The sequence below is a fragment of the Lipotes vexillifer genome, unplaced genomic scaffold (genome assembly GCF_000442215.2).
Source record: "Lipotes vexillifer unplaced genomic scaffold, Lipotes_vexillifer_v1.1 scaffold215, whole genome shotgun sequence".
NCBI lineage: Eukaryota > Metazoa > Chordata > Mammalia > Artiodactyla > Lipotidae > Lipotes > Lipotes vexillifer.
Window position 1 is genome coordinate 1,790,054 of NW_006776544.1, and position 24,290 is coordinate 1,814,343.

Here is a 24,290-nt window from a genome sequence, read left to right on the forward strand (position 1 = left end):
AGGACAGTCAGTTGGAAAACAGTATAATTAGAAGCAAAGTTATCTGGGACTTTAGTTTCTTATGTATATAACATACTGTCTCCCCTTTTCTAATGCCCTCTATTTACCATCAACTGTCTGGATATGGTGACCCAGGAAACCCATGTCCTTGTTTACATTCTTATTTTAACTGATTTATTACATTTATTGCTTTCTCATGGCCCTGGAAACTATAAGCTCCTTAAGGGCAAGAGGCAGGCTGCACATACCGGTTATCCAACACAACACTCTCAATGGTCTCCCGGGGTTGTTTGGGACGGAGGGGCTTCTCAGGACTTAAGACTTCCAAAGCTAAGACCGGGAAAGTCCCAGGCAAACTGGGCTCATCGGTCACTTTATTGATAACAATGACATCAGACTTCACAGACAGAAGGCATTTAATGACTACCAAACTGGACTCTTTCACACTTGTAAATAACAAAGAGATGAGAAAATAAAATGAAAATCCTAGTTTCTTATGGTAGAAATCCACTTCTGAACCTTTGACTCTCTCTTTCTTCGCATTTCTTTAAGTTTCTGTATTCACAGATATTTAGTGATCGGAAGAAAAGAGACAAACATAGAGGAAAAAAATGAAAAAGAAGGCACCCAAGAGGACCAGCAATAAGAAGATTAACGGGGGTGCCACTGTAAGGTGGAGAAAAAAAGAGGGGGCATGAATAAGGACTGTCAATTAGAGCAGCCTTGAAGATACGATGGGAAAACCTCCTTCAGGGCACAAGTGGTCCTCTCTTTCTCCGAAAATTTATATTAAAAGTAGAAGAAAATTTAAAAAGAGCAGTTCCTACCTGATACAGACTTAGAGCAAGAACACATATTCTCTCTGTCCCACAATCCTTGAAAGATATATTTTAGCAAATATAAAAAATAAACTGACCCATTCAACGGACAAAAGTTTCCAGAAATTGCTTACAAACTAACACTAGATGCTCTCTCACCATGTTGCATGGGAAAGAGGACAAATTGCCCCCACCACCCAACCTTCCACTCTCTTCCCTTCCAGCCCCTCTGGCCTCTTTGTGATCAGCAAACACCCCTCTATCTTCAATTTCTCCTCTGAATACTCCCTGCATCTCTCAGTAGTTCTCAACTAAGCGTGCATTAGAATTACCAGAGGCGCTTTTAGGAAATACTGACACTTGGGGCCCCATCCCAGGCCAAGAAAACAGAATCTCGGGGGGTGAAGCCCAGGCACTGGGAGTTTCTAAAACACTCCTCCAGGTGGTCTAGTGCATCCAGACTGAAAATCAGAGTCACCTGCAAACTAACTGGCTGGCCCCTGAGACTAGCTCCCGCTGCGGCCCTCTGAACTAGAGGCTATTTATAGTCTTTCACACCCTATGTAATTTAAGACTGATGCCCTTATTTGTCCTAATGCCGTCTCCAGACCATTCCCGCTCCGCCTCCCTCATGAAAAATCCCTTCTCCTTTGAGGCTCACCCACTGGGCTATGCCAGCTTCTTCCCTTCCCTCCTCCATGGAATCATGTACCAACCTCCCAGAAACTTCCAAATCCAGGCCTGATTAAGACTTCCTCTCCACTCACAGCCCTGCTTTAATTAGCTTAAACTACTGAAGGAGCCTCCTAACTGGCACCCCAACATAGGCATAAAATCCTTCACATTCTTTCAATTTGTAAAAATCTGAAAATCCAGATTCCTTACCATGGCTTACAAGACCCTACTGGATCTGGTCCTAGCCTGTCCTACCTTGGTGCCTGAGCCTTATTTCAGGCATCCTGGCCTTCTTTCATTTCAAAGAAAGTGTCAAGCTACTTCCCAGTTTGGGGCCTTTACACATGCAGTTCCTTTTACCTGGAATACTCTTCCCCATTTTCACCTGTCTCTTACTTATCCCCTCTGGTCTCAATTTAAATGTCACTTCTTCAAAGAGGCCTTCCCTGAGTACCCTGCCTAATTTAGTTAGCACTCTTATAAACTCTCTGTATTTCTCCTTGATAGCATTTATCAAAACTACAATTATGGGGAATTCCCTGGCAATCCAGTGATTAGGATCCTGGGCTTCCACTGCAGAGGGCCTGGGTTTGATCCCTGGTCAGGGAACTGAAATCCCACAAACCACGCGGTGTGGCCAAAAAAACCCCCACCAAAACAAACCCAAACCCCCCCTGCAATTATACGACTATACCTTATCAGTTTAAATTCTGTTTCCTTCACTAAGTTTCATGAAGTACCATGACTATATTGCTTTCTGCTATATCCCCAGAACACGGTGCCTGGCACATGAAAGGTATTCACATGTTTATGGAATGCATTAATGGATTATAGGCATCTACGTGACACTAGTATCAAACAGCACAGAAGCAAGAACCAAAGCTGGAGGAGCAACCTTATCTATGTTGTTCTCTACTGATTGTGCAGCTCTTAGAATAGTGCCTGGCAAATAGAAGGCACTCGACAAATATTTGTTGAATAATGAACAAAAGAGGGTTTAATATTAGGGAATTAGTGTAATACAGTCCATCAATAGGTCAAATAAGGAAGAACAATATAACCAGCTCTATAAATACAAAAGACGCTTGATAAAATTCAAAATACATTCACCATTTTAAAAACCACACAAACTCGAAATAAATGCAGTTTCTTAACATGATTTTAAAAAACCCTATCAAATCTACAGGTAAAAACATCCTCAACAATGAAGCACCACTTGAGGCATTCTCACTGAAACCAGGACCTAAACATAAATCATCATCATTATTTAACACTGATCTCCAAATTCTTGTTGGTGTAATGAGACATGAAGCAAAACTAATAGTTATAGCTACTAGAAAGAGACAAAACTACTATTTGCAGATGACTAGGGCTGTCTATCAAAACCAAAAAAGAAAATAAACAGCCCCCCCAAAATAAAAATAAATTTCTGTAAAGTGGCTGGATAAAAGATAAATATCTAAAATTCAACAGCTGCTCTGTATACTAGTAATAAGCAATTAGAAGAGAAAAAAAGGTTCCACTGACAATAGCAGCAAACAAAATCCATCAAAAACCAGTTAACCTACAAATGTATGATAGCTATGAAGAAACCACAAAATGTTACTGAGAAATACAAAGAGAAACTGAGTAAGTGAGATAGATATACCATGTTCCTTGACAGTGACTTAAATTTATAAAGGAGTTAATTTAATAAAATTTGGTGCATATCTATGGTGAAACATTAGCCATTAAAAATCATGTTTTTGGGGCTTCCCTGGTGGCGCAGTGGTTGAGAGTCCGCCTGCCGATGCAGGGGACACGGGTTCGTGCCCCGGTCTGGGAAGATCCCACATGCCGTGGAGCGGCTGGGCCCGTGAGCCGTGGCCGCTGGGCCTCCGTGTCCGGAGCCTATGCTCCGCAACGGGAGAGGCCACAACAGTGAGAGGCCCGCATACTGCCAAAAAAAATCATGTTTTTGGAGGAAACAAGATGGCGGAGTAGAAGGACGTGCTCTCACTCCCTCTTGCGAGAACACCAGAATCACAACTAGCTGCCAGACAATCACCGACAGGAAGACAATGGAACTCACCAAAAAAGATACCCTACAACCAAAGACAAAGGAGAAGCCACAATGAGACAGTAGGAGGGGGGCAATCACAGCAAAATCAAATCCCATAACTGGTGGGTGGGTGACTCACAGACTGGCGAACAATTATACCACAAAAGTCCACCCACTGGAGTGAAGGTTCTGAGCCCCACGTCAGGCTTCCCAACCTGGGGGTCCGGCAATGGGAGGAGGAATTCCTAGAGAATCAGACTTTGAAGCCTAGTGGGAATTGACTGCAGGACTTCGACAGGGCTGGGGGAAACAGAGACTCCACTCTTGGAGGGCACACACAAAGCAGTGTGCGCATCGGGACCCAGGGGAAGGAGCAGTGACACCGGGGGACACTGAACCAGACCTAACTGCTAGTGTTGGAGGGTCTCCTGCAGAGGCGGGGGGTGGATCTGTTTCACCATGGGGACAAGGACACTGGCAGCAGAAGTTTTGGGAAGTACTCCTTGGCCTGAGCCCTCCCAGAATCTGTCATTAGCCCCACCAACGAGCCCAGGTAGGCTCCAGTGTTGGGTTGCCTCAGGCCAAACAACCAACAGGGAGGGAACCCAGCCCCACCCATCAACAGTCAAGTGGATTAAGGTTTTACTGAGCTCTGCCCACCAGAGCAACAGTCAGCTCTACCCACCACCAGTCCCTCCCATCAAGCCTCTTAGATAGCCTCATCCACCAGACGGCAGACAGCAGAAGCAAGAAGAAATACAATCCTGCAGCCTATGGAACAAAAACCACATTCACAGGAAGATAGACAAGATGAAAAGGCAGAGGGCTATATACCAGATGAAGGAACAAGATAAAACCCCAGAAAAACAACTAAATGAAGTGGAGACAGGCAACCTTTCAGAAAAAGAATTCAGAATAATGATAGTGAAGATGATCCAGGACCTCGGAAAAAGAATGGAGGCAAAGATGGAGAAGATGCAAGAAATGTTTAACAAAGACCTAGAAGAATAAAAGAACAAACATCTAAACAGAGATGAACAATAGAATAACTGAAATGAAAGCTACACTAGAAGGAATCAATAGCAAAATAACTGAGGCAGAAGAACGGATAAGTGACCGGGAAGACAGAATGGTGGAATTCACTGCTGTGAAACAGACTAAAGAAAAAAGAATGAAAAGAAATGAAGACAGCCTAAGGGACCTCTGAGACAACATTAGACGCAAGAACATTCACATTATAGGGGTCTCAGAAGGAGAAGAGAGAGAGAAAGGACCCGAGAAAATATTTGAAGAGATTATAGCCGAAAACTTCCCTAACATGGGAAAGGAAAGAGCCACCCAGGTCCAGGAAGTGCAGCGAGTCCAATACAGGATAAATGCGACGAGAAACATGCCGAAACACATAGTAATCAAATTGGCAAAAATTAAAGACAAAGAAAAATTATTCAAAGCAGCAAGGGAAAAACGACAAGTAACATACAAGGGAACTCCCATAAGGGAACAGCTGATTTCTCTGCAGAAACTCTACAAGCCAGAAGGGAGGGGCATGATATACTTAAAGTGATGAAAGGGAAGAACCTACAACCAAGATTACTCTACTCAGCAAAGATCTCATTCAGATTCGATGGAGAAATCAAAAGCTTTACAGACAAGCAAAAGTTAAGAGAATTCAGCACCACCAAACCAGCTCTACAACAAATGCTAAAGGAACTTCTCTAAGTGGGAAACACAAGAGAAGAAAAGGACCTACAAAAACAAACCCAAAACAATTAAGAAAATGGTCATAGGAACATACATATTGATAATTACCTTAAACATGAATGGATTAAATGCTCCAACCAAAACACACAGGCTTGCTGAATGGACACAAAAACAAGACTCATATATATGCTGTCTACAAGAGACCCACATCAGACCTAGGGACACATACAGACTGAAAGTGAGGGGATGGAAAAAGATATTGCAGGCAAATGGAAATCAAAAGAAAGCTGGAGTAGCAATACTCATATCGGATAAAACAGACTGTAAAATAAAGAATGTTACAAGAGACAAGGAAGGACACTACATAATGATCAAGGGATCAATCCAAGAAGATATACCAATTACAAATATATATGCACCCAACACAGAAGCACCTCAATACATAAGGCAACTGCTAACAGCTATAAAAGAGGAAATCGACAGTAACACAATAATAGTGGGGGACTTTAACACCTCACTTACACCAATGGACAGATCATCCAAACAGAAAATTAATAACGAAACACAAGCTTTAAATGACACAATAGACCAGATAGATTTAATTGATATTTATAGGACATTCCATCCAAAACCAGCAGATTACGCTTTCTTCTCAAGTGCGCATGGAACATTCTCCTGGATAGATCACATCTTGGGTCACAAATCAAGCCACAAGTAAATTTAAGAAAACTGAAATCATATCAAGCATCTTTTCTGACCACAACGCTATGAGATTAGAAATGAATTACAGGGAAAAAAACGTAAAAAAACACAAACACATGGAGGCTAAACAATACGTTATTAAAAAAACAAGAGATCACTGAAGAAATCAAAGAGGAAATCAAAACCTACCTAGAGACAGATGACAATGAAAACACGACAATCCAAAACCTATGGGATACAGCAAAAGCAGTTCTAAGAGGGAATTTTATAGCTATACAAGCCTACCTCAAGAAACAAGAAAAAACTCAAGTAACAATCTAACCTTACACCTAAAGGAACTAGAGGAAGAACAAACAAAACCCAAAGTTAGCAGAAGGAAAGAAATCATAAAGAACAGAGAAGAAATAAATGAAATAGAAACAAAGAAAACAACAGCAAAGATCAATAAAACTAAAAGCGGGTTCTTTGAGGAGATAAACAAAATTGATAAACCATTAGTCAGACTCATCAAGAAAAAGAGGGAGAGGACTCAAATCAATAAAATTAGAAATGAAAAAGGAGAAGTTACAACAGACACCGCAGAAATACAAAGCATCCCAAGAGACTACTACAAGCAACTCTATGCCAATAAAATGGACAACCTGGAAGAAATGGACAAATTCTTAGAAAGGTATAACCTTCCAAGACTGAACCAGGAAGAAATAGAAAATATGAACAGACCAATCACAAGTAATGAAATTGAAACTGTGATTAAAAATCTTCCAACAAACAAAAGTCCAGGACCAGATGGCTTCACAGGTGAATTCTATCAAACATTTAGAGAAGAGCTAACACCCATCCTTCTCAAACTCTTCCAAAAAATTGCAGAGGAAGGAACACTCCCAAACTCATTCTATGAGGCCACCATCACCCTGATACCAAAACCAGACAAAGATACTACAAAAAAAGAAAATTACAGACCAATATCACTGATGAATATAGATGCAAAAATCCTCAACAAAATACTAGCAAACAGAATCCAACAACACATTAAAAGGATCATACACCATGATCAAGTGGGATTTATCCCAGGGATGCAAGGATTCTTCAATATATGCAAATCAATCAATGTGATACACCATATTAACAAATTGAAGAATAAAAACCATATGATCATCTCAATAGATGCAGAAAAAGCTTTTGACAAAATTCAACACCCATTTATGATAAAAACTCTCCAGAAAGTGGGCATAGAGGGAACCTACCTCAACGTAATAAAGGCCATATATGACAAACCCACAGCAAACATCATTCTCAAGGGTGAAAAACTGAAAGCATTTCCTCTAAGATCAGGAACGAGACAAGGATGTCCACTCTCACCACTATTATTCAACATAGTTTTGGAAGTCCTAGCCATGGCAATCAGAGAAGAAAAAGAAATAAAAAGAACACAAATTGGAAAAGAAGTAAAACTGTCACTGGTTGCAGATGACATGATACTACACAGAGAATCCTAAAAATGCCACCAGAAAACTACTAGAGCTAATCAATGAATTTGGTAAAGTTGCAGGATACAAAATTAATGCACAGAAATCTCTTGCATTCCTATACACTAATGATGAAAAATCTGAAAGCGAAATTATGGAAACACTCCCATTTACCATTGCAACAAAAAGAATAAAATACCTAGGAATAAACCTACCTAGGGAGACAAAAGACCTGTATGCAGAAAACTATAAGACACTGATGAAAGAACTTAAAGATGATACCAACAGATGGAGAGATACACCATGTTCTTGTATTGGAAGAATCCATACTGTGAAAATGACTATACTACCCAAAGGAATCTACAGATTCAATGTAATCCCTATCAAATTACCAATGGCATTTTTTACGGAACTAGAACAAATCATTTTAAAATTTGTATGGAGACACAAAAGACCCTGAATAGCAAAAGTAGTCTTGAGAGAAAAAAACGGAGCTGGAGGAATCAGACTCCCTGACTTCAGACTATACTACAAAGCTACAGTAATCAAGACAATATGGTACTGGCACAAGAACAGAAATACAGATCAATGGAACAGGATAGAAAGCCCAGAGATAAATCCACACACCTATGGTCAACTAATCTATGACAAAGGAGGCAAGGATATACAATGGAGAAAGGACAGTCTGTTCACTAAGTGTTGCTGGGAAAACACGACAGCTACATGTAAAAGAATGAAATTAGAACACTCCCTAACACCATACACAAAAATAAACTCAAAATGGATTAGAGACCTAAATGTAAGACCAGACACTATAAAACTCTTAGAGGAAAACAGAGGAAGAATACTCTTTGACATAAATCAGAGCAACATCTTTTTGATCCACCTCCTAGAGTAATGGAAATAAAAACAAAAATAAATAAATGGGACCTAATGAAACTTCAAAGCTTTTGCACAGCAAAGGAAACCATAACAAGACGAAAAGACAACCCTCAGAATGGGAGAAAATATTTGCAAATGATTCAATGGACAAAGGATTAATCTCCAAAATATATAAACAGCTAATGCAGTTCAATAGTAAAGAAACAAACAACCCAATCCAAAATGGGCAGAAGACCTAAATAGACATTTCTCCAAAGGAGACATACAGATGGCCAGGAACCACATGAAAAGCTGCTCAACATCACTAATTATTAGAGAAATGCAAATCAAAACTACAATGAGGTATCACCTCACACCAGTTAGAATGGGCATCATCAGAAAATCTACAAACAACAAATGCTGGAGAGGGTGCGGAGAAAAGGGAACCCTCTTGCACTCTTGGTGGGAATGTAAACTGATACAGCCACTGTGGAGAACAGCATGCAGCTTCCTTCAAAAACTAAAAATAGAATGACCATATGATCCAGCAATCCCACTACTGGGCATATACCCAGAGAAAACCATAATTCAAAAAGACACATGCACTGCAATGTTCATTGCAGCACTATCTACAATAGCCAGGTCATGGAAGCAACCTAAATGCCCATCGACAGGTGAATGGATAAAGAAGCTGTGGTATATATATACAATGGAATATTACTCAGCCATAAAAAGGAACAAAATTGAGTCATTTGTTGAGACATGGACGGATCTAGAGACTGTCATACAGAGTGAAGTAAGTCAGAAAGCGAAAAACAAATATTGTATATTAATGCATGTATGTGGAACCTAGAAACATGGTACAGATGAATCGATTTGCAAGGCAGAAGTTGAGATACAGATGTAGAGAATGGACACCAACGGGGGAAAACTGCGGTGGGGTGGGGATGGTGGTGTGCTGAATTGGGCGATTGGGATTGACATGTATACACTGATGTGTATAAAATTGATGACTAATAAGAACCTGCAGTATAAAAAACCAAACAAACAAATAAAATAACTAATACTAAAAAAAAAAGAAAAAAATCATGTTTTTAAATAATTTTAAATGACATGGGAAAAGGTCACAATATACTGTTAAATGAAAATGCAGAATAAAAACTACATATGAGGATTCCAATTATGTAAAAATATAAATAAAAGACTGGAAGGAGATACATAAAAATGTTAATTACAGTGGTGATCTCTAAGTCTCAGGAGCGTAATTTTAATTTGATACTCCAAACTTTTCTGAATTTTCCAAATTGTACATAATGAGGATGTATTACCTGTATAATCAGAAATTTTTAAAAAATGTTTAATACTAACATCCAGACAGTGGGAAAATACACAGTTACAGTAAAATCAGGCCTGCTTAACAAACCCAAGGTCTCTCTCCAGCAACATACTGTGTACTCTAAAGGTTTATGTATGAAGCCTAAGCATCAAGATAAAAATCTAGTTTCAGTGCAAATATTAGTAAATGGGCAGAAATAACAAAGGATTTTATTCAAGTGGTTACTTAACTACTTCCCATATGATCCAGTGACTTGAACTCTGGACAGAGCAACACATGGTTAATTTCTATGTAGGAGAGACCAACAAAACGGATGCTATAAATTAGGTGTTTGTAAGAGAAAAGGCACAGCTCAGTTTAACTTTTCAGCTTTGGATCAAATACCTATTTCCACACTAAGAACAGGACATTTAGGTATTTCAGCAGATTTCAGCAGCAATGTCAGTCACTGCTGAACAAACTTTGCTCAAATTTTGCTTTATTAGTGCTGTTCTTGCCTTCTGCTTTTTCTGTACAATAAGACATAGCTATTAAGTTATTTGCTCTCTTGGATATCTGTAGTAGAAGCTAGAAGCTGGAAGTGCTCAGCCTTTCAGGATCAACCCTTAAGACTTCCAAAATCTATGACCAAAACAAAGAATTAATAAACCCAAACCAGAAAAAGTCTATCTAAACTTTGCAATACAAAATAATAGTGCCAAGGACAGGGACCGTGTCTAAGCAAAATTATGTATAAACTGATAGTCCCAAGCTAAGGGCCAAGTCCCACTCATCCAAGGACTCAGCCAAGAGATAAGGTAACCCATTTGATTTAGATTCATGTGGTCATATACTCTTTCCCACAGCAAACACAGAGTAGATACAGTAGCTTTCAAGTGCCCATTTTCTCCTCCCCATGTTAACAGAGTACAATTTTAGATGATAAATGGAGAACAGCTTGCACAGAAAGTCAGTGATGATTTGCTTCAAATAGATAAAAATGAGAGAACAGAAACAGTGAGAAGGAAGACCATGTTCTCGCTGATAAAGAAATGCCTTGAGAGGATGGGCTTAAATAAAAGACCAAAATTATTTTAAGAAAAAAAAGGTATCCCTGGTACAAGAGGGACTCTGTAGCCTCCCAAAATAATATAACAAACAAAGGAAAACATTATGATTTAACATGCAAAAATAAAAAAATGGATGGGGGGAGAAAAGCTTAAAACATAATAGCAGTTGAAAAAAACACTCATAAACCTTATGTGCTTTAAACACTTACTGGCCCCTCCTACAATTTTCAATTCCACAGCAATGACTTAACTGCTAGCAACAATACTGGTAGTTCAAAGAAGTTCAGCATTAGAAAAGCAGATCATATTTTCAACTTTTTAAAGATTCTTGCCAGCCACCTGCTTTTTCTTAAGCTTAGGCTAAATGTTTTTGGGAGGTAATGCTTATTTGTATGGCTGCCTTAAGAAAATGGAGAATACAGGATAAAATGGTAAGATAAAAGTTGTGCAAAAAAGGTGTCTTAAATACAGTGGGTATTCAAGTAAATATTTGTTGAATGAAAATCAACTCCATTCAGAAAGATACTCACTGTTTGAAGCTATGTCAATCAAAAGAGTTTCTTCTGCTTCTGAAGGAAAAGAAGAAAGAACAGAATCAGGAAAGAGAAAACCATTCATTTCAACCAAAAGAAGTATACACCTAACTAAATAACTACTTCTCTCAATCACCACTCCTAGGTTTTAGAACACATTAAAAAAATCCTTTGCTTTTTTGTTTAGCATTTTTTTAAAGGGGATTTTAACAGCACTATGTTCTAAAGACTATGAGCAATTCAACTAAAAGAAAAATTAACTGAACAAGTAACCACATGGAATGCCTCAAAGCAAATCAAGCAATGACAATAGTAGGGAATATAACATGTTAATCCAAGTGAAGGTGTTTAATTCCCCTCAACTATAACACACTAACTTAATATAATCTAACTGTATCACTTAGATAATTCTTATAAAAAGCCGAGAAAGTGACCCCAAAGGCCTAAAAGTGAATTACCTTCTTAACTCAAATCTAGTCTCTGAAAATTTCCCAGGGACCTCATTACCTCCACCCCTGTCCCATACAGGAGCAGAGAATACTTGAAGTTCTTTATCTTCAGTCTACCACTAACACTTGTGGATCCAAGGCTTACCACACCCAACAAGGAAGTATAAAATGGGCCAAAAAACAGTCTCCAAGTTCAGAGTCCTCTTTCCTCTCTATGGCTCACCTGGACTTTCTTCCTTACCTCTAGTGTCTAGACCCAACCCATCTCTTCTTCTCTGACTTCCCTGGATTTGGCCAACGGCACCTGCCCGACCCTCCTGGCTAGTTAAACTCTGGGTACTGACTCCTTGGGATTCGTTTGGATCTACCTTGGTCAAATGTAGTAGGCTCAGCCTTTTCTAGTTCCCTCACTAGCCTGGATTGTATATTTGGCTCCATTACTCAGGTGCAACAGAAGCAACTGATAATTACCTAAGTTGTCTAATATTAGAGAATAGTCTTGATACTTTTACTAGCATGATGAATGAAGCAAGGGACAACAGTGCATCAGGGCATAGGTATTACATGTTCACAACTGCTCTTTGATAACTTTAATTCTTTAAAACCGAAGTACTTAGAGACTTTTCAAAATAGATGTACAGGTTGGGAAACAAAGGATGTGAAAACTCAAGGAGGTAACCGTTCCTTTTGTCATGGGGAACTACTGTGTGTGTGCACACATATTTTCCTAGATTCCAATCTAGCAACCTGCCATCTATTTCTTATTAAAAATAAGACTAAGAGAAACAGGGTAAACGAGACTCTAGAAGTACTGATAGCACAAAAAGGTACAGAGTTAATAGGATACTAACGTCATGTTCTTTGGCTCTTCTCCTCCTTAAAGGGCTGAGCATGTAACAAAGGGTACTACACTATGAAAAGTGAGGTGACCACAGTAACTTACTAGAGCATGCAGGTGCCTCGTTCAATATGTCTCTCTCACACAGGGCAGGCTAAATGGCTAAATAAAAGACTTCATTCTTCTATACAATGTGGATTCTATTCACTGTGGGTATTTTTAATTCTTAATACATGCTCTCTTAAAAAGTCATGCCCACTTAGTATTTCTACTTACAGAGATAAATCCTAAGGAAATAAGAGACATGCAGGAAGATTCATTACTTATTTATACTAACAAAAAATAACCTGAATGTCAAACACCGGGAATAACTACAGTATAGGCCATTCATAAAATGGAATAGTATACAGACAGCTATTAATAGCATGTAAAAGCACTTATAATATGATGGCATGTGGAACAGACAAAAATCTACATACAGTATGAGTCCCACCCACCCTAAAAGTTACAGGTGTAGAAAAAAGGAAAATGTTAGGTGTTTATCTCTGAAGGATGTGAATTTACTTATTTCCTTTATAATTTTCTGTTCTTTCTAAACTTTTTACAGTATATATATATATTAGTTTTGTGATAAAAAAAAGTTGAATGTAGTTTAAGAAAGAACCATGCAAGGTAGGATTCAAGTTTTCCAAGAAGCTACAGCTGACACAGAATGCCTGTCTGATGAAGCCAATGAACCCACTGGAAACACAATGCATTTGTTCTCTAATAATCTATTTCCTTTCTAGAGCAATGTGAAATGACAGAAGCAACACCTCCTACACAAACCTCCCAATTTTTGAGTCTCATTGTAGCAGATGAAACAACAGATTTTCTGTTCTCTTTCCCCAAATTCGAAGGCAGGAAGCCAAATATTTCCTCCCCAGAGTCGATTTTCTTATGATTCACCAATGCAAAGGTTTGAGAATCAGCACAATTGAGTGTAAGGTATTACAATCTGGCAAGGCTTGTTGCCAAATGTTTTAATTTCAAATAGTGTGGGGAGAAAGTGCTGAACGCATGTGAATTCAAGTGACCTTGATACCTTACAATGAGCAGTGTATCAGTTAAACCCAAGAATGTGATTAAAATCCACATATAGGTTCATCAGCATAAAAGACTACCTACGTAGGTAACAGACTACATACATCTCTAACCCCAGCCAGGGTAGCAGGTAAGAATATATATATATATCAATATAATCCTTCAGGGTTCTTAAACAGCATTTATCATCTTCTCAATGGTAGATGAGTAATGTTATCTTTTTGCACAGACTGTAATACATTTCATTTTATGTGCAGTGACAAATTTAAATATGTATGGTATTATACAAAGCAATAATGACCAAGGAAAAACATTATAAAACTAGCTAAGCAATTAAAGCTAGTACCTTGAACACATCTAAAGTGGCTATTTATAGGAATGATATCTTGAACATGCTGTTCCTTCTTGTGCAACCGGATTATTAGCCTAGGAAACAGAAGAATGCATCAACGAATAGCTACTGAAAAACTCAAACATTTAACGACAAAATACATTGCTGTGTTGTTATACAAATCTAGTCTGTATTTATTAGACTTGCTGTATCTTGTTCCCTGGATCTGAGTATCATGATGATATTGCTTTAGGTCTAAAAGCATATTAGTGGTGATCAGTATCTGAATACCCACAGTTCTATGCCACAGAGAACATAAAATAGTCTATGTCCTAAAAACACTTTACAAACTTAAGAGCATGAATTACAGTGCACACACCTTCAGATGACACATACCAGAGAGAAGAACTAATAGCTACGTGTGAAGTCCATGAGGGCAGGGACTATGGCTGTCTTTTCACCATAGTATTTCTAGCACCTAGTACAGTACCTGGCACATAGTAGCCACTCAAGTTTGTTGAATAAGTGTATTATAAATTTCATCAATTAGCTTTCTGGTTATATTCCCATGGCTTTTATCAAAGAATAATTCTATCTCTTCAAACAAATATACAGGTTCATGGAGAAGTAAGAGGAGGTGCCCAGCCAGCTGAATCAGTCAAAATAATCCCAGTGACCAATAAGGTAGCAGATATCACAACCAGATTGCCTTTACGTCCCTTGTGTTTTTACCATGGTTTCTAATTCCATGATAGTACTTCTGGTAAGCATGACTGAACATGGCCCCCCAGTATGAAATGCAAGATTTCTAAATTCCTATGTACTCCTTAAATACTATTTTTCATTTACTACTTATTCTTAGTGGCCCACAGTCAAGGTATAACCTACTGGTAAATGGCCATTCTGAACATCTCCTACCTTCCCCCCAAATCACTCTTCAAGTGGTTCTTTTTGCCAGGAACTCTCTTCTTTTGTTCCTGAGACCTAGCTCAACTATCACCTCCTCTGTGAAACTTGGCCTCATGCCCTTTGCCTGCCCCTCAAATAGAGCACTTAACACACTCTGTTATAGTTACATTTATTTCCCTCAGATTTGAGCTCCTTGAAAGCAAAGACCCTATCATATTCAATTTTGTCACCTACCTAATAGATGCTCAATAAATATTGGTTGAATAAACAAACATTTAATTAAGCTATAAACAGAGATGAATTTCTAAATACACCTTTTCAACATGTGATATTAGAAGTCATTGTTCTGAAAGGTTTGATTTCCATTTTGTTGTCTTTTGGGGAGGCTTATCGTTTTAGCTTTTTGAAAGTTTTTTCAAATGTGTTAACTTTGAAGGAGTTAACTTGGGGAAAGGAACTGCTTAGACAGGACTAAGGGAAATAAAAGTATTGATGCTGTCTTTCTGCTCTGATCCTGCTTGCTTAATCTGCAGGGGTTTAATATTTTAAGGTGACTACAAGAATATGGGGCAGGCCCTTTTCAAACTGCAAAGTTCATGAGTCAAGCAGAGAATCCTATAAACCCAGATGGAGACCAGAAAGTAGATAAGACTGACAAAGCAAGGATCAAGGAGGAAGAGCTTACTTTGAGGAAAATGAACAAAAACCAATATAATTCCCAAGTAACACAGTATAGAAATGGTGTTGAGCATCAGCAGTAAAGATTCAACTGGATTGTATCGTTAAAAACCATCACAAAACAGACAATGACATGGATGGACCTTGAGGGCATTATGCTAAGTGAAATAAATCAGACAGAGAAAGACAAATACCACATGATCTCACTTATGTGTGAAATAGAAAAACAAAATACTGAACTCATAGACACAGAGAACAGATTGGTGGTTGTCAGAGGCAGGTGGTGGTGGGGGGGATGAAATGGGTGAAAGGGGTCAAAAGGTACAAATTTCCAGTTATAAAACAGATAAGTCATGGGGATGTAATGTACAGAGTGATGACTATACTTAATAACAGTGTACTGTATATTTAAAAGTTTTTAAGAGAATAAATCTTATGGACCTAGTTGCAGGGCAGGAATAAAGAGGCAGACATAGAAAATGGACTTGAGGACACCGGGTGGGAGGGCGAAGCTGGGGCGAAGTGAGAGTAGCATCGACATACATACACTACTGAATGTAAGATAATTGGGCACTACCAAACATAAGGTAGATAGCTAGTGGGAAGCAGATGCATAGCACAGGGATATCAGCTCGGTGCTTTGTGACCGCCTGGAGGGGTGGGATAGGGAGGGTGGGAGGGAGGGAGACGCAAGAGGGAAGAGATATGGGAACATATGTATATGTATAACTGATTCACTTTGTTATAAAGCAGAAACTAACATACCATTGTAAAGCAATTATACCCCAATAAAGATGTTAAAAAAAAAAAAAGATAATTGGCTGGTGGGAACCAGCAGCACAGCACAGGGAGATCAGCTCCGGTGCTTTGCGATGACCTAGAGTGGTGGAATAGGGAGGGTGGGAGAGAGGCTCAACAGGGAGGGGCTATGGGGACATATGTATGCATATGGCTGATTCGCTTTGCTGTGCAACAGAAACTAACAGGGTATTGTGAAGCAATTATACTCCAATAAAGATCTATTAAAAAATAAAGAGAAAGTAAATCTTAAAAGTTCTCATCACAACAGGGCTTCCCCGGTGGCGCAGTGGTTAAGAATCCACCTTCCAATGCAGGGAACACGGGTTCGAGCCCTGGGCCAGGAAGAGCCCACATGCTGTGGAGCAACTAAGCCCGTGTGCCACAACTACTGAGTCCATGTGCCACAACTACTGAGCCCATGTGCCACAACTACTAAAGCCTGTGCGCCTAGAGCCCATGCTCTGCAACAAGAGAAGCCACCACAATGAGAAGCCTGTGCACCGCAACGAAGAGTAGCCCTTGCTTGCCGCAACTAGAGAAAGCCCGTGCGCAGTAACGAAGACCCAATGCAGTCAAAAATAAAAATAAATAAATAAATTTATTAAAAAAAGTTCTCATCACAAGAAAAAAATTGTTGACTATGTGTGGTGATGAATGTTAACAAGAATTATTGTGGTGATCATTTCACAATATATACAAATATCAAGTAATTATGTTGTACACCTGAAACTAATACAATGTTATACATCAATTATTTCTCAATTTAAAAAAGAAATGCAACCCCCCAAAAAAATACCCATCACAAAACATAAACTGGGAATTTAAGTTAATTCCACAAATATTTATTTAATATCTACTACGTGTTAGTCACTAAATAAATTATAACAAGAGAGTAGGGCTAAGAATAAGAATAAAAATTCTACCTAAATCTAATCATTCCTTTCAACACAGAAAGGTGAAAAATAATAGGTATATGGCAAAAAAATGGAAATCAGAATTTGGTAGTTGGAAACAGAAAAGAGTAAAAAATTGTGAATGCAGACCCAGCATTATCCCTAGGAAATACTTTGATTTGTTCAAGGAAGGCTAAAGATGAAACAACAGGTGGCATCATAATCCATTTGCCTTGAAAAAAATGAATGTTAGTGTTTGATTCCTTGTGTGCAAAAAAGCCTTACCTTTAATTGTAATTTTAGTCTCTCAAGTAAATTTCTCCTATGGTTGATAGCAGGAACTACAGAACTAAAGAATGCAATAGGCTTCAAGTTCTAGGATAAAAAGGCCCAAAGTAAAAAAGTTCTGGACACTCAAGTCAGAGAAGGCACCCAAGAGACCAGGATTTGAGGGTTATATATATATGGTTTGACAGTATCAGGTGTCTCCAATAAATGATTTCAAAAGAAACTTCTCAGACAATGTAATGACTCAGACAAATGACTTAACCTCTTTGCACCTCAACTTCTGTATCTAGAAAAGGGGGATGATGATGATGATATTACAATTTCACAGTAACCCTCACATGAGGGTTAAATGAACTAATTCATGAAATGCTTAGAAGAGTACCTGATACACATCAAGCCATTGAGTGTTAGTTGTGCTATACCCTTAAATTTTACAGAACTGAAATACAGAATTTGATTTCTCTATGGGGAGGACACAAATAATCAGGAGAGCTACCACTGCAAGGTTAAAAGTTCTTCCAGTACGAGAGACCAGACAGAATGAGGCATTTACCTCAAGGCCAGCTGCTCACTCCCTTATCAGCTGAATAGAGTTCCAAACCTACCAAACCAAGGGACCAGACCTCGGGATGTGGTCATCTCAACAATGTAGCTATTTTATTTAATCCTTATAATTTTGTTTTTAAGAAGAGGAAACCGAGGCACAAAAAATTTACTGATTTGCCCAAGGCTTACATCTTCCCACCCTATTCTTGCCTTTGGAAGTGGCAGTGGTGTTCCACTTTTCAATTCACTTTTCTGTTGAATTTACTTTCATTAAACTGGTCTTCCAGGGTTTGATGAAATCTGGGAAAAATAAAATGAATTTATCACATCAACAGAACTGACCAAGCAGGATCTAGGGAAGAGCTACCTCCATAGAACCAGTTGACGTCCAGTTGAGAGTGGCACCAAGAGCCTCAGAAAAGGGCAGGCTAGGCCAGTGTGAATTTCTTCTCTGTAAAGTGGACAGCATAGATAAAGATTGAGTCTGGACAATCTAAAAGCAGGGACTGAGAAAAATTGTTTTTAAGCAGAATCCAATGTTGGGGGATGGCAGGATTTAAATGATCAACAATTTAAAAATTTTCAGTGATCAACAATTCTTCACTGATGTCAAGAAACCAGTGAACAACCAGGGGAGGTGGCTTGGGCACACAGCGATAGGGACCTACCTATGATATGTGATGGTCATCAGGGATACTTTAGATGAGGCATTAGTGGCAAGGGAGATCAGCAGTATAGTGATGGCTTATCAAAATCTTTTGATCAATCAGTCAACAGTCTTTACTGAGCTCCTATGTGCAAGGCAGAGTGGAAGGTAACACACCCTGATGAAATGTCAAATGTTGTCTACATTTCTACACATTTCATTACTTTTTCTAACTGTCAAGTCAATAAGTGAGGCAGTTACTGGCCTACACAAAACCATTACTGAATTAATGAATATGCCTCCAAGCGCATGGAATAAGGGGGTGGTGAGACTGGAGGAACCAGCTGAATGAGGTTAAGAAAAGGCACCTCTGTAAGGTTAACAATGAAGCGTTTCTACAGTACTTATACTTTTTGTAAACCACTTTCGCATTTATTATTCTCCCAGTTAAAACTCCAAAGGCTATAAATTAAAGCAGTTAATGTTTTTATTAAACTGATGAGGACACTAAGGCCCAGAAAGCTTTACTGACTAGCCCAGGATTACACAACCCATGTCAGTTGCAGGGGCAGGAACTAAGAACCCAGGCTTCCTGCTTCCCCGCCCATTGAGTCCTTCCACTGAGCCACACGGACAGGAGCAATCAATCCACCGGCTTGGAAGTTGGGGACAAAGCTCGGTGGTTAGAGCACTGGCACGTCACACCTGGGCCCGAACCTGTTGCCTGCGCGGCCTCAGTGGGAGGAGGGTGGGTGGCTTGTCGCGGCTTGGGGTTGGGAGGTAATGGTAGGCTCCCCTCCTCTGTGGGTATCAGGTGGTTACTTACTCATACTGCCCGTTCCTCTGGACTAGGGTCAGGGCGCAGGGCTCCCGGACAGGACCCTTTATCTCCATACCCTCGATAGTATGCAGGCGCTAGTCAAGGGTCTCTTCTAGAAGCGCTGCCCGGAAGGGGACCCGCGGTGTGGGGTGGAGGGAGGCTCCCGCCCCTCAGCCCACCCTCCCTCCCCAGGGTCGGAGACAGCGCCTCCCGCGCTGGCCCCCCTCCCCCGCTCGGCTCGGCCTGGGGTCCTGACCGGCCCCTAGCCGCCCCTCTGCTGCGATCCGCAGTCCCGCGGACCCCCACCTCCGCCCCGCGCGGCCTCCCCTCCCCCCTTCTCTCAGGCGGATACGGCAAGGGGCTGGACTCCAAGCGGGAGCGGCGGCTCCATCCCGGCAGCTTCCAGGCTCGGCGGGGCTGCGGACTGCGGGCGGATCCGACGACACTGCCTCCCGCGTCCTCACACCCCCTCGCCTCGGCTGCACGTCCTTAGAGAAGCGGCTCCGTGCCGGGCACCGGGTGCCGGGCGCGGGGAGCCGGGAGCCGGGAGCCTGACCCGAGAGAGAGCGGCGCCTCCCGCCCCCGCCAGTTTTCCAGGCCGCCGCAGATTCCGCCCCCTGCGGCCAACCTGCGGAACTGCAGGGAGAGACCCGTCGGACCGGGGGCGTCTTCCCCACATCCAGCAAGGGATATGCTTTCAATGCTGCCTGTGACAACAGACTTGTTCCGGTGACTTTGAAGATTGCCATAGAACCAAAGCACAGTCATACCAATGAGGGAACTCAAAGGTGTTGGGGCTACTAGGACCTACGTCATCCATTCAAAAAATCCTTGTTATGGTTAATAGAATGCACCGTACCGATTACCATACCTCTCAGATGTCCCCCCCTACTTCTTCCTTCCACCACCTAACTAGGGAAAATCCCCAAAGCTCAGACCTTTGCTTTCTTTGGTCCCCCTCTAGGTCACCTCTAAGCAGGCAAAGACCAAATATATATCTCTGGCCCAGATCCCTTGCCTAATATAACCCATTGTTACCAAAGCATTGGATGAAAAAACTAACTCATCGTTATTTCACACAGTGACCCAGGCTTGAAATTTCAAAGCCATGTGCTTGCTTCCTCTCTCCTAATTGCTCTGTAGGCAATCAGCCAACAAATCTTGTTAATATGTTCTTTGGAATTACTTTTAGATTCCTTGTTTTCTCGCCATTCAAACTGCCATCACTTTAGCGTAAGCCCTTGTGATATCACCTTTGACCATTTTACTCTGTTGACAGTCATAAGAATATTCTTCCCAGAGTAATGTTTCAATTGTGTTATTCATTTGGTCAAGAATCTACCATGACCTATATTTCAAGACTGATTTAAACCGATAGTAATTAAGACAGTGTGGTATGGAGGTAGACAGAACAATGGAACCAAATACAGAGTCCCAAAACAGATCTACACATATATGGAAAGTTGTTATGCAGCATATTTGACATTTCAAATCAGTGAGGAAAATGGATTATCCACTAAATGGTGCTGGAACTATTGATAATCAACATGGAAAATTATAAAATTAGATCCCTATCTCACACCACAGAGAAAAAAAAATCAATATCTGGTGGAATAAAGATCTAAATGTGAAAAGCAAATCTTTACAACTTTCAGAAGAAAATAGAATATCATTATGACCTTGGAATAGGGAATGAGAATGATTACTTAAGACACTAAAAAGCACAAACAATAAGGGAAATGATTGACACATTTAACTACATTAAATTTCAAAATGTATGCACTTCGAGATAACATAAGCAACTTAAAAGACAAGCCACAGACTGGGAAAATATGTTTTCAATGCATATAACTAACAAAGGATAATCTATGAGGTTCTACACTCTAGCTGTCATCACCTCTCTGACTTCCTCTCCCACCACTCTCTCCAACTCACTCTGCTTAATTAAACACTGCTCCATGCTATTCCTAGGACTTGCCAGGCACACTCTTGCCTCAGGGCCTTTGCACTTGCTGTTCACTCTGCCTGCACTCTTACTTTCTTCAGGTCTTTGTTCAAAACTCACTTTCCCAGTGAGGTCTTCCTAGAGAATTTTACTTAAAATTGCAGTTCAACAATTTCCTTTCCCACTCCCATACACACATACTCCCTATTCCTCTTCCCTATTAATTTTTTCTCCAGAGGATTTATCATTATCCATTATTCTATTTTACGTATCAATTGTGTTTATTGTTTAGCTTCCCCTACTAGAATGTAAGTTCCATGAGGGCAGGGATTTTTATCTGTTTGGATTATTCCTGCATTCCCAGTGCCTAGAACCATTCCTGGAACAAAGTAGATGCTAGAAAAATATTGATTAAACGTTTTGTTTTTTTGGCCGCAAGGCATGTGGGATCCTAGTTCCCTGACCAGGGATTGAACCTGCACCCCCTGCATTGGAAGGTGAAGTCTTAACCACTGGACCGCCAGGGAAGTCCCATGATTAAATGAATGAATGAATTCATATCTAGAATGTATAAGAACCCCTACAAATCAGTGAGAAAAAAAGGAAAGAAACCTAGCAGAAAAACTGACAAGATATATGAATAAGCAATTCAGAGTCAAGGAAATCCAAATGGGCCAAAAGGACATGAAAGGGTGCTTCACCTCATTACTACTCAGGGAAATAAAAAATTCAAGCTATTGCAGCAACATGGATGGACCTAGAGATACTCATACTGAGTGAAGTAAGTCACACAGAGAAAGACAAATATCATATGATATCGCTTATATGTGGAATCTAAAAAAAGGCTACAAATGAACTTATCTACAAAACTGAAATAGAGTTACAGATGTAGAAAATAAACTTGTGGTTACCAGTGGGTAAAGGGAGAAGGGATAAATTGGAAGATTGGGATTGACACATACACACTACTATATATGAAAGAGATAACAAAAAGGACCTACTGTATAGCACAGGGCACTCTACTCAATACCCTGTAATGACCTATATGGGAAAAGAATCTTAAAAAAGAGTGGATTTATGTATTTGTATAATAGATTCACTTTGCTGTCCACCTGAAACTAACACAACATTGTAAATCAATTATACCCCAGTAAAAATTTTAAAAAATTCAAGCCATGAGATACTATGAAACAATCATTGCTTTGACAAAAATGTAAAAATTCAGACAATACCAACTGCTGTTGAGAATGTAGAACAGATAGAACACTGATCACTGCTATAAGGAGTATAGGTTGGTAGAACTGCTATGAAGAGCCATTTGACATTGTATAATAAAGTTGTATAGGTAATACCCTTCAACCCAGAAATTCCATTTCTAGCTACAGACCTGGGCAAAATTCTAACCTTTGTGCACAAGGAGACATGTAAAGGAATGCTCATTGCAGCATGATTGGTAATCTCAAAAAAAAAAAAAAGGAAGCAAATTGAATGTCCATCAGTAGGTGAATGAATAAATAAATCATGGTATTCATGAAATTGAATACTATTTTGAAATTAAAATGAATAGCTCAAGCTACATGTATGAACAGAGTAAAATCTCAAAAATATAATGTTGAGCATAAAGAGAAAATTACAAAACATGTACAGTATATAAAGTCTGAAAATATTACCTGTTGCTTATGGCTACATACATGCAATAGTAATAATATATAAAACATGAAAGGGCAGGATCATCACCAAATTCAAGAGAGGGAGAGGACTGAGACTGGGGAGGGGCATACAAGAAATAACTATATCTGAAATATTTATTTCTTTAAACACAATCTGAAAGTGGATCTGGCCAGATTTGATAGAACTGGGTGGAGGGTACATATACTGGTTATGTTATTCCATGTACTTTCCTACATTTGAAAATGTTCGCAATCAATGAAAATGAAAAATAAAGAATTAATATGGAGGTGAGAGTTAGCAGTTCAAATGCTGAAAACAGGACATGGAAAATGAAGATTGAGAGACTTTCTTTGGATGTGTCAAGGAATTCACTGGAGATCACAAAATAAGTGGTTTTGGTAAGTGGTCAGTTAGAGGGTAGCAACAAGGTTACAGGGAATTGAGGAGAGATGATATCCTGAGTAAATGGAGACGAGAGACCACATATTGAAGAAGTTTGGAAATAAAAAGGAAAAAAATACAATTTTAATTAAATTAGTTAGAAGGGTTGAACAGAAATTCTTGACAAAACATGAAGCCTCTTTAAAGCAAAGGAGAAGGAGCCAACGAAGAGGGGGCCGTTTAAGATACTAGAAGAGGGAGGCAGAAAGTTTGCAAGAAAAATCCCTTGGTGATTGGGAAGGACAAGGATCCAAGGTACAGATAGAGGAATTGACCTTAGAGAAGAGAGATTTCTTCCTCCAAGGCTCCAGTATCCCAGCACGTAAAACAGTGCCCAGCAGACAGTGGTGTACTCAAATATTTATTGTAAAGAATAAGAGGTTGTCAGGAATTCCCTGGTGGTCCGTGGTTGGGACTCCCCACTTTCGGTGCCGAGGGCATGGGTTCAATCCCTGGTCGGGGAAACAGGATCCCACAAGCCTCTCGGCAAAAAAAAAAAAAAGACTTCCCTGGTGGCACAGTGGTTAAGAATCCACCTGCCAATGCAGGGGACACGGGTTCAAGCCCTGGGCCAGGAAGATCCCACATGCCGCGGAGCAACTAAGCCCGTGCGCCACAACTACTGAGCTCACGCGCTAGAGCCGGTGCTCTGCAACAAGAGAAGCCACCACAATGAGAAGACCGCGCACTGCAACCAAGAGTAGCCCCTGCTCGCCACAACTAGAGAAAGCCTGTGTGCAGCAACGAAGACCCAACGCAGCCAATAAAT

General features: G+C 40.0%; 1 protein-coding gene across 2 annotated transcripts in view; it reads right to left on the reverse strand.

The window, feature by feature from the left end:
• OCRL (OCRL inositol polyphosphate-5-phosphatase) overlaps window positions 1-20,011 on the reverse strand; it is a 53,051-nt gene extending 33,040 nt beyond the window's left edge. The window contains exons 1-4 of one of the 2 annotated variants that reach the window (XM_007450481.1): window positions 19,817-20,011; window positions 19,471-19,559; window positions 13,899-13,978; window positions 11,180-11,218 (exon numbers count right to left, since the gene is read on the reverse strand). In XM_007450481.1, coding sequence (XP_007450543.1) covers window positions 11,180-11,218; window positions 13,899-13,978; window positions 19,471-19,559; window positions 19,817-19,855 — 247 coding nt within the window. In that variant the 5' untranslated portion in view covers window positions 19,856-20,011. The remainder of the gene's footprint in view (window positions 1-11,179; window positions 11,219-13,898; window positions 13,979-19,470; window positions 19,560-19,816) is intronic. The other variant, XM_007450480.1, reaches the window with a different exon arrangement.
• Window positions 20,012-24,290: the final 4,279 nt, after the last annotated feature.